At 37.9% G+C, this 12,121-nt stretch overlaps 1 protein-coding gene across 9 annotated transcripts in view; it reads right to left on the bottom strand.

Moving 5' to 3' along the window:
• CTNND2 (catenin delta 2) overlaps positions 1-12,121 on the bottom strand; it is an 883,391-nt gene that overhangs the window by 548,739 nt on the left and 322,531 nt on the right. For 8 of the 9 annotated variants that reach the window (XM_070587191.1, XM_070587196.1, XM_070587195.1 and 5 more), the window contains one exon: positions 11,837-11,949. In XM_070587191.1, coding sequence (XP_070443292.1) covers positions 11,837-11,949 — 113 coding nt within the window. The remainder of the gene's footprint in view (positions 1-11,836; positions 11,950-12,121) is intronic. The other variant, XM_070587199.1, reaches the window with a different exon arrangement.

The raw sequence follows: 12,121 nt of genomic DNA, 5'->3' as shown, positions 1-12,121 counted from the left end.
TCTGAAAATTATATTTATATAGGATGATCTCATAGAAATTCTCTTCACTCCATAACTAAAGCCCTATTAATAAAGGACAACATTTTTTAAATAGGCTATCAATCGATTTTAATAGAATACTGTTATTTGCAAGTATCTTATTTTATCATTTTGTTTAATTAGCATTTCAGAGTTTCATTTGGTTTTGTACTTTTTGGATTTAAAATGAAAGAATTCTCCCTGGGAATAATGATGCAAGTTAAATCTGTGAAAAATGGTGAATCCAATTCCCTGATAGAAACACCACCAGTTTCTTTATATCTTATTTCCTAAAATTCCCTTATTTTGAAGTTTTTAGTAGTTCTTTAAAAACTTTCAAACATTCTATGGAGCTTTATTTCTTCATTAGTCTATTATTCCTTTGTTCTGACTCCATGAGTTGCACAGGAAACTAAGTTCTGATTAGTTTTCTCCCTCTGGATGCTAATTCGTTAGCCAAACATAATAACTGTTTGAAATGGTCAAGTTTAAGCTTAAAATACACTTCTCTATCCCTACCCCAAAGGGTAGTTTAAATAGAATCGAGCTAACTTAATTCTCTTTCTTGAATTTTGATCCTGCTTTTGCTGTGTCCTCTTAGGATTAAGTGGTCGATCACGCACATCAAAGTTAGCTTGACATACACTTTGTTACAAACGCTAAGGAGAGCAGTTTTAACCAGAGAAAGATCTTGTTATCATCCCTACCAGACAAAGTAACATCCTAGGGCAGCGCGAAGATTACAGGTTACATGCAGGCAGGCAATTTGCTTTCCTCATCCAGAATTGTACTCCCAGTGTCTATTACATTGTGTGACACATAGTAGGTCCATGAATTATGTGTTGAACAAATGAATGAATCAATCAATGAGATCTTGCACTCCTTTCTGTCATAATGGAGGACTTCATAAACCCATGTTTCTATAGATTTGCCCTTGTTTTCTTGACCCCAGCATCCACCCACACGGCTGTGAGCAATGCTTCTCTGAATTAGGAACAAGACAGGCTGACTTCAGGTTTTAGACACAAGTCCCAAAGGGACATCATTTGCTTCCATAATCCTTTGAAGATCCCCAAGGCCTTAAAAGAATGCTAACAATTCCAGTGTTTAGGTAAATTCAAGAATTTTCTCTATTCCCACCTTCATCTCTTTGGTAAAATTCTTTTCTTGTGCCAGGTTACAAAGGCATTAAATGAAGGTTATTTATAGTAGTACACAGCCACTCAAAATTATAGTGACCTTGAGCAACTATCCACCTGAGAGAGAATACAGTTTTCACAGTGATGGGACTGTGTCCTAAACAGTGTGATGTTTTGGTGTATCATGGTTATATTATCACGTACATATTACTCACACATTAATTTAAGAACGTCACTTTACTGTGGTGTTCCCTGGCAGAGAATGGCAGTTGTTAGAATACTCTGTCTTCAGTTAATTTGACATCATCATAATCACCCAATAAATAAAAGAAAAAGAAGAGAAAGTATAAATAAATAATATTTCTCTGGGAAAATGAGGAAGTTTCTTATCTACTTGTGCTCGTGACAAGTGAGTCATAATTGTAACATTATAGAAATCAATTAATAAATTAATTAAGAAGAGGACCAGCCCACATATATTGAATACTTCCTCTGTGACAAACATGCAAATTGTTTTAAACACATTTTCACATCTACTCCTTACAACAAACTTCTAAGGTAATTACTATTCTCTCCAACTTACAGATAGAAAAATAGAGTTTCTGGAGGACTAGTATATTTCCCAGTGTCACACAGTTAGCAAGATGCACAGCCGAGATTCAAATCTAAAACTTACTGGTTCCAAATTGCATTATCTTAATCAGCATTCCACGCCACCTCCTTAAATTAGAGCTTCAGTATTTGCTAGGCATTTGTGACATGACACGCGAAATATGAGTCCCTCAAGACAGAATGAAACTCTTTACCTTAAATGAGGAATGTCAAAATGACAGTGAATTCTCAACAGGTGGATACCATCATCCACAATTAGACGGAGAAGGTTAATTGTGAAATTTTGAGTAAAGTTTGCAGTCAACTCCTTGGACAGATCTTTTCAATAAAATCTTGCTGAGAGTTACATTCTCAAATAAGTGCATAAGACTAAGCGACAATGTGTGACAATTTTTGAACTTCCTCAGCTCTTGAGGTACTAAACAAACAGATGTTTGAGAAGACCGGGCTTATGAATGCAGCTTTACTGTCAACAAATTAGGCAACATCTTTGCTGCCTGCTGCTAATGCAGCAATCTCTTAAATTTAAAATTCTACCATAGTTTCTCCTGGATAAAAGGGAATTAGAATACATCCACCTACTATGAAATAAAAAACTCAAAGTTTCCTTGTTGAAAATAGGCAATGCTTATGGTAGAAGGTAAGCTCACAGTGTTGGCTCAGTCTACCAAATATTTAAATTTAAAAAAAAATAAATAATTTTGCAATGCTATTCTGTCTTCTTTGACACGGTGAGTCCCCAGACCTTCTCAACTCTAAACATGAAACAGAAGTGCTCACGACCTTGGTTTAAGTTTTATGACCCACCTCCTGGACAATGGCTACCATCTCGAACTTGTGCCACGGTCTCCAGCCTTCATGGGCTTCAATCCGCTCTCCACACAGTGGGCAGAACCAAAGCTCATCACATCACTTCCTTGGGTAAAACTGTCTTCATGTTCTATTGCCCACTCAACAACATCCAAAGTCTCTAGCTTCACCCATATGGCCACTCACAGAATGATCATGTCTCTCTGTACACTTATCCAACACCAGGCCACGCCATGGGCTTGCTATTCCAGCCACACTGATTCCAAAGTGACCCTTGTCTTTCCGAAGTTGAACTTTTCCTCTGAACAGCGCCTTTATCCCATTTTCTTTCCTGCCAATGTTTCACATCCTTGACACACAGATATTCCTCTGTGAAACCATCCTTGGCGCTGCTTCCTGTTCTCTTCACAGACCAACATATTTTATCATGTTTTACCTGCTTATATGCCTCTCCCTGTATTTGACAGTAAACACCCGGAGGTCAGGAGCTGCACCACATTCACCTTTGAAGGAGTACTTGCAAACATGTTGGGCCCTTGGAAGTACTTCAAAAATATTTTTTTTAACGGAACCGACAATCATTTCTTAAAAGGCCCACACCATGTGATCTGTCAGTGTGAAACACTGTCCCAGTTCCCTATCTTTACCCCAGATTTTAGCCAAACTTGAAAACGTCTTGACCATCTGAAGCAGTTTACAATACTATTTACAAACTTCTTTTAGGCTGTGTTTTCCCAGTTATAAAGCTCATGCCTTGACTTACTGAAGATTCTTATATTGAAAAAACTATTTACATAAATTTATAGACATCTATCTGCCTTCCTCTGAAGCACTAAATCTATTTGGTAACATCTTGCTAGCCTCATGACTTAATTACTTTGATTTGTTACTCGAGTTCAAGTAATATCCCCATATTAAAATATTCAGACATGACTTAGTGCCTATAATGAGAGGTTTGAATCAGACGAAGAGCACAAGATGAGAGCTGCAAAAAACCTAGGCACTCATTGTTTCTATTTCACAGGTGAGGACGGAGGCCCAGGAAACACAAATGACTCGTCCCAAGTCACATCTTGAGTGTGGTGGTGCCAAACCATTACCTCCTCATACTTACTACAACATTCTTCCTACTATACCCCTGCTGCCTTTTCCACCTTAATAATTTGAACACACAGTGTTCATGGTATTCAGCAAGTTGTCATCCTCCCAGTGTTGACCACTAAAGCTCTCTCTTCTTAAGTGGATCAAAGCTCATTATTATTTTGTCAGATGAAATATCACTGGTTTCCAATCCTCTGAAATGGGCACAAACAAACAAATATAAATATAAGTAGCTTGGTAAGAGCTTCTGGACCCTCAGCATCTGAGTGAAGGCAGAAAGGACATGAAGGACATGCAGATGCCTTCATCAACAGGCACTTCTACTTCTTATCATATTTATACATTTATACAACCAGGGAGAGTGATGCACATGCATCTTTTGGTCAATGTATTCATCTCCTGCTGTTCTCTATGTGAAAAATATCTATTCAAACAGTCACTGGCTTCTATATCTTAATTTATTGAGCATTTCCTGTCATACACATGTTATCCCTGCACCATTGTTCTTCCTTTTACAACCACACAATATCAAAAGTCCCCTCTGCAGCTCCAGCAGTGGGTCCAGAGACACATTAAGTTGCACCATGTGAGAGGGAAATTGATTTGAGCTTTCTTCCATTTCATCATGTCAATTTCTGTGTGGCTTTCTGGTCTATATTGTGAAGGAGACAAATGTGGTGCTGTCCTGATACATCATTTTAGCCCACAGTGAGAGGAACCATTTTATTATCTTTTGTAGAAATATTAGGAAGGAGATTATCTGTATATTCATCAAGAAGGAAAAACAAATATGATTCGCCAGTAACAGTGCACAAGATGGTGTGTGAGATGCTTTACTTACATTTCTCATTTAATCTTTATAAAATCACAGAAGAGCATTATCCTCATTTGTGTAGAAGAGAAAAACGAAATTCAGAGAGATTAGCAAAGCTAGGCAATACCATAAAAACACAATGATGAAATTTAGCTCTACTTTACAGAAATATAAACTTCACCTTTCAGATCTATGAGTTTAAAAAAGTGCTATAAGGATGAGAGAAAGTATGAAAAATCTTCCAGACTAATTAAATTTATCAAGATTTCCAGTTCTCTACCAATCAGAATATTAAATTTCAAAATAGACTTAGTTTTCCTAAAACATCTGTTTTACAATGCAAAAATTCTAAATAAAATTTGGTATATTGATTATTTTCAGATATAAAATTAACATTAGTTTTTTGATATAAATATTTTGGAAAAAAGGCTTCAAAATTGACGCAAAAGTGTTAATATATATTAGTTTATATAAGAAACACGTCAAATAATTGTTAAGTATTAAGTGTTTGACCTTTTTTAAGACCTACATCAAATTCTTAAGACAGTTGACTATTTGTTACCCCTCAGAAATCTACAACAATGTGATTCATATATGCTATAAACTGAATTTTGTGTCCCCTCAAAATTCATATATGTTGAAATCTAACCCCCAATGTGATGGTAATTGGAAGTGGAGCCTCTGGGACATGATTAGGTCACGATGATGGAGCCTCATGAACGGGCTTAGTGCCTTTATAAAGGAGACCCCAAAGAGCTCCCTTGCCCCTTCTACCATGTGAGGACACAGCTCAAAGATGGCAAAAAGACAGGAAGCAGGCTCTCAGCAGACACTGAGTTTGCCTGCGCCTTGCTATTGTACTTCCCAGGCTCCAGAAATGTGAGAAATCAATTCACGTTGTTTATAAAAGTCACCCAATCTATGGTATTCTGTTACAGCAGCCTGAGCAGATTAAGACAATACGATAAAAAAATCAAAGTCTGGTCCTTAGCTGTTGGATATTGGGAAACTGAACTTCCTTCTCTGAATCTCAGTGTTGTCACCTACAAAATGAAATAATGAGACTTAACTCATACAGTAAGCTTGGAATAAATGGTATGACCTATTTAAACCATTTAATATTGTCCCTTGCCTATGGAAATGGTTGAATAAGAACCATCATTAATATTATTAAAATTATTACTATTGTTACTATTGTTATCACTATTACCAGTGTCTTCCTAAGATCAGAGTGAAAGTATGAGGACTAAGTCAACACAGTTCCACACACAGGGTACATCAAACCAACTGGCCCTGGAATCCAACATACTATTTAACATGAAAACTAAACTGGAATGAAGATTGAAATGTAATATTCTGATCTGGCAAGGTCAGAATAAAAGATAACATCTGATAGGTATTATATATATACAATATATGTTTTTTGGAATATGTAGAGCCAGAAATATTTATAGATTAATAAGACTGGTGGTTTTGCCAAAACAACAGTGATGAGAATATGAACAGTAACAAAAGTACTGTACACTCATGCATTCATTTATTCATTCAGCACTGACTGACAGTTACCCTGTGCTGGCCACTGCTCTGGCAGCTACTCCTAGTCCTTGCCCTTGGGGAATGACTTACAGACTAGCGGAGGAAACAGGAGGGACAGCAAAGTCTCAGTGTAGGGGAGGAGGAGAGAGCAGCTTTAATCCAGGGTGTAAATTTTACCACAGGATTGGGAGTTCAAAGGACAGTAGGGTATTGTATAGAGATGGCTTAGAATAGTGACCATGGACTCTAGGCAGGATGGGAAAGACTCAGAGGGCTGATGCCTGGGAGAAAAAAGCAGACCAGAGGAGTAAGCGCTTCCTGGTGAAAGGAGCAACAGCTATAAACGTTCCTGCTCTTTCTGGTGGAGAAAGAGATCTGTATGGAGACCTGAGCAGAAACTTGATACTTTACTGTTAATTAACTTAATCAGAAATCAGCATTTTCTCTAAAAGAAGCCTGACTTCTTTGTAGGTATGGAAAAATTTTTAGATTCTATTTATAGAATTGTTGGCATTTGGGCTCACAGAAGTTAGTTAATAAAGAGAATGACCTTTGATAACATTTATAGCACTAATTCCTTTTGTATCCCACTCTCCAAGTATACGGCAGTCTTTCACGGAAACTTGTTTGCAAGAAATTCAATAGCTCATCTGTGAGAAAGAAAGAGCATCTTCTTATGTGGAGCAAGCAATTTTTATATATATTACACTTTGTCTTTTTAACTATATATAACTCCAGCCAGAGTCTTGGGTATCTATATTATAAAAATGGCAAGGCTAAAGAGGATTGGTTTATTTAGTTGTCCTTACTCTACAGTAAATAATGACTTCACTCACATTCAAATACCTCCACTTCTTAGAATCAAAGCTACAGATTATTTTAATATGTGGATCCAAATGCATGCATATACATATGAAAAATAAAATCGGCTATACACATTAAACTTTTAAATCAAATACAGATGGTCACAAAACAAAATTTATTTTCTCTAAAAAACTTCCATAATTCAGCTTGTCGTAAGATATTTCTAAGAGACCAATTGAAAAGCATGGTATTCATTTTCTATTACTGCATAACCGATTACCACCAACTGAGCAGCTGAAAACAATTTCCAGTTTTTTAGCTAACAGTTTTGCAGGTTTTGTAAAGTTCAGGCATGGCATAGTTGTGTTCTCTGTTCAGGGTCTTACAAGGTTATCATCAGAGTTTCTGCTGGGCTACTATCCTTTCTGGAGATTCTAGAGAATAATTGGCTTCTAAGTACATTCAGGCTGTGAGTTGAATTCAATTCCTTTTGGTTCTAGGACTGAAGTCCTCTTATCTTTGTTGGCTGCCAGTCGGAGATCATTCTCAGCATCTAGAAGCCACGTGCATTGCTAGCCACACAGCCCCTTCCACTATCTTTAAAGCTAGCAATGGAGAATTTATAATGTGTCAAATCTCTCTAGCTTTGAATTTTTGACTTCGTTTCTGAGCTATACACCATTGACATAAGGCATCATCAACATCAGTCTTCCAAGAATCAGGTTTCCTTTCAGAGGAGTCCATAAGATAGTTCCAACTGTGAGTTGAATGCCATTTCTCTCCCATTACACTCCTGCTGCCCATGGAATTAAGGGTATGATTAGACATCTATTTTGGTGTCCTTAAATTTTCAGTTGCACTTGAGAAAATCCCCACACATCCTCCAACTGAAGGTTAAAACATTCTTTGCCAGGGAACTTCAGGAAGGGTCAACAGAGGCTCATCTTCAACACTTTAAGTTCTAAGGACTCCCAAGGAAGGGACACCTGGCCCAGTGTGGACTGATCAAGAAAACATTCATAAGGGTGTGAGCCCTCAGCTGGGTAACTTGGATCCATAAGAGGAGGTGAGTAGGTGAAAGAGGAAGGCCATTCTAGGTACAAGGGATCACATGGTCATAAGCACTGAGATGAGAAAGAGTGGTGTATTTACAGAATTTCATAAGTGGGAAAGGGTCCTTCACAGACATAGTTCTGATTTATGTATCACACAGATCAATCTCACACTACATGGAGGATAGATTTGGGCAGACTGCAGGCAGAGAGATGAGTGGGAATGCTATTATGGGGGTCTATGGAGAGTATGACAAGGCATGGGTACAGGCAGGTCCTCAGACCATGGGGCTTACAAGAGCAACGCAAGGCCCCTAGCCTGGAAGGTACTGGATGGCTCACTGGTTGCCAGACCAAGACCTCAGTGATAGGCCTTGGGCTGAGGGATAGGCGTGAACCAGAGGGTGGGAGCAGGCTGCTAGCTGGAGGGACTTGATCATGACTCTAAACAAAGAACATCATTTGTATAATGTTCCTGCCTCAGGTCCGGATGGTTCTGAGGAATCAGGGAGAAGGTATGGAACGAAACCCTCTAGTTATGGGATGGGAGAAGGATCCAACAGCTTGGAAAGGTTTGGCCTGGAAACAGAGTGAGGAAAACCAGGACAGGAAGGAGATAAAGTACATGGTGGAACTGTAGCTACAGTAAGAAGCCCCAATAATTCCTTTGTATAAGATTGATAACACTTAGATAACCACTAATTGATCTGAATTCTGGAAGCTACGATATACATTTGGATGTTCAGAAAAGTCTGTGCAGAGTTTGAGAGATCATAATGTTCCTATCAGCAGCTACTTATACCCTCAGAGATCTGGATGCAGAAGCTCATATGCTGCAACAACAAATATCTCCAGATTCTTCCTTCTCCGAATTCTCAGTGTTCTCATTTATTATTTGATTGACTACAATAGACTTGACTGTTATAAATGCATACTAATAACATTTTTTCAGTCAGTTTAAACTATTGGCGTGACAACCAGGAAAGAGGTCTTAGGAATCAGATGGTGCTATTTCCTATCACCAATAAAGGCAGAGGAAAACCAAATTAATTGTATTATTCATTTTTACCATTTATATAAAAGTCTGAAAAATATTTAACTTTGTTTCATTTCCTCTAAGAAACTCTCTTACCCCTGCCAAGTAGCTCTAAGTCTGGGACAATATCTAAATTATCACAGAACTCTTTACTTATTATTCTTTTTTAAAATATTGTTTCTATTCTATTTTTTTTATTTTTAAATATCCCTTTTGAAGTGCTAACTAGGTTAGTCTATCACCCTTAATAAAGACTTGAATTTCAAAAGGTGCATTTCTGAAGCTGAGCAAACAACTAGGTTATGATAAAAAAAAGAACAGTAGAAGCTATGCATTGGTTTTTCTCCAGTGAAATATCAGTAAATTGCTTGTATTATTCAAATGCAAATCATACATTAGAGAGTTCCACAATACAAAACAATTATGTTTGATGAAGATTGATATTATAAAGCTATATGGCAAGGGGAAGTAATTAGGCAGTGTCACCTGCGCTCAACATTATTATTTAATACATATTTAACACAGAATTATTGATTATGGACCATGAACCGTGAGCTAAGGATGTAAGATACAGACTAAAGAACCAAAAGTTGTCATGGGATAAATTTTCTGTCTAGTTTGGTAGTTCACAGGTATGTTCTATTCAAGACACTGGACCTAAGAAAATAAATCAACTCAATCAAATCAAATCAGGGAGGAGGAAAGTTTTTAAGAATTTAAAAGATAATCTCATAAATGCAACATCTGAAATGCAGCCAGTCCTAATGATAACTAACAGTCTCTTTGACTTTCAGGCACAATATGGTCTTTCTGTGTTGGACTGCTCTCTATCACCACCGATTCCCACGCTAGCACACAATCCACATGGCCACCAACCACTAGCACCACCATTGGATGTCAAGATTTAGGGTCACTTATTTCACATTCTTAAGAGTAAGGGCCCAATTTGTCACAGGCTGGTCACTGGACGAATTACCCTTGGGTCAGAAATCCATTCTAATCCAATCAAAAGTTGGGAATTGAGGCATAAGATACAACATGGCCCACTAGACCTGCTCCTGCCAGGGGCTGGGAGTGGGTGAAAGAAAATAAAAGACGTATACTATGCAAGGATATCACACAGAAAGATTAGGAATATGCTGTGAACAGGTAATACAACTGACAGCGAGACAAAGGGTTTCAAAGCAAAATAGGCATCACCTCTACGGTGCGTATAGATCTAAAAATCCTGACAGTCTTAGCTATGTTCACCATTGACAAAAAGCTCTTCAAATAGGTATAGCCACATGTACTAAGTCAAATATACTCTTACAAGTATTATTTTTCTTCCTACCGTAGTCTCACCACCTTCAACCAGTCAACCTTCTGGAAACAATTTCAAGTGGCTACAATTCACTTTTCCCTTTTCTTTTCTGCCCTGCTTTGGTTAATCTGAATGTTCAGACAAGTCTGTTACGAGTTTGAGAGATCACAATGCACCTATTTGCAGCTACTTATAGCCTAGGTACTTGGATACAGAAGTGGATATGCTTCTACATATCCTAAATAAGGCTTTGCAATTGAAAACAGTATTCCATCTAAGTATCCTAGTCTAACAACAAGGGGTGGAATGGTTTCCATTTAAAACTTTACCTCTATTTGACAAAGAAAAGAATAATATTAAACGACTAACGGCGGGTGCCTAGAATAGGAAACATTCCAGCTACAAATTCACAATGATAAAACATTTTAAAGCAACAGATAAATGATTTTTAATTCTTTTGTGGCAGCAGACAGCTTAGAGACCCCGACACATATGCTCCTGCTTCCTGATCAGAGTGGCTGTAGACCCTAGAATTCCATCTACAAGAGGCCATGTGACTGGTTCTCATCAATGGACTGTGAGTGCAGTGATGCAATTGACAATGCAACTGATGATGAAGCCACAGGGGATGGCAGGGCTCTCAAGAGAGAAGCTGGGTCCTTCATCACTGCACGGAGGGGAAGCGGGGAAGCAGTCCCTGACCAGCATCCCCGGCCTCTATTCGTTGCATGAATGAGAAGCAAACTTCTTCTATAGTGTTGTGTCACCATACTGTTGGAGTTTATGCACCAGCATTCATTGTTTCCTTAACTAAGACACTTCCATAAAAGTGTAGAGTGTCAAAAACACAACATAGAACAAGATGGCAGGAAGCACGATGCATTTTTGGGAAATGAAAGTTAAATCTTGTAGAGTTTTACTTATGTTTCTTTCACACACACAGTGTCACACTCACACTCACACACAGTTATACACACTTAAATTTTTAAATATGAAAACATGGTCCTAAGGCAGATAGTTTATTGTGTGGTCAAGTGACTAAGTTTTATTTTGTTTTGTTTTTTAAATATTTCATAATCACAAACCGACTCCAATTGAATAATCATCCTATCTATGAATCTGAAATATTTTTACACATGGGGAATTGCAGGTGTGATTGATATTTGAGGAGCAATTTTATAATTTAGCATCAAACATTAGCAAACAATATAGGGTACATAAAATGCTCTTTCTTTCATTTCTGGAAACTACAAATCTGGATCATTTACAAAAAAGAAAAAAAACCCCAAAAACCAAAAACAAACTGGGAGATTTTGATATAGCATCTCCTGATTTCCAGGAAGTTAAGTGAATGCAAAGCCTCCCTTCGTGTAAAATTTGCATAATGTGCATTCGAGGCAGGTATTAATTTTCTTAAAGGAGTCTCAAGCACAAATCAGGCCATTTAGGATACCTTTTGAACATCCTAAATCAGGTCGGTTACAATTCCTTTTCAACATCTGACTGAACATTCCAGTTCCACTGCAGGTTTGTAAGGAGAAGATAAACACCACAATTTACTTCCACTGGCAACTCAAAGCACAGAACTGCAAAGAGCAGTGTGCCCAGTACCTGATGCTGCTCATGCTGCCCGTCTCTGATCCAAGCTTGCATCGCTCCAGCTGGCTGGCTACGATCTGGCGTTCTGCCTCCAGCTCTCGGGTCAGTCTTTCAAACTGTAATTCCTGAAATAAAACCACCAAAAAGATTAATTCTATCATCTATTTGCAAAGTGGAATTCAGACCAAAATGACAGGATGATCGAGGGGAAAAATACGATTTACCAAGATGCCAAATTTGAGAAGTAGAGGATGTCAACGTGGAAGCAAAGAAGGATTTGCAGTTCAGACAAACCTG

The sequence above is a fragment of the Equus przewalskii genome, chromosome 20, assembly GCF_037783145.1.
Source record: "Equus przewalskii isolate Varuska chromosome 20, EquPr2, whole genome shotgun sequence".
In the NCBI taxonomy this organism is placed as follows: Eukaryota; Metazoa; Chordata; class Mammalia; order Perissodactyla; family Equidae; genus Equus; species Equus przewalskii.
The sequence above is the reverse complement of the archived record's forward strand: the minus strand, read 5'-3'. Positions and strand labels throughout refer to the sequence as shown.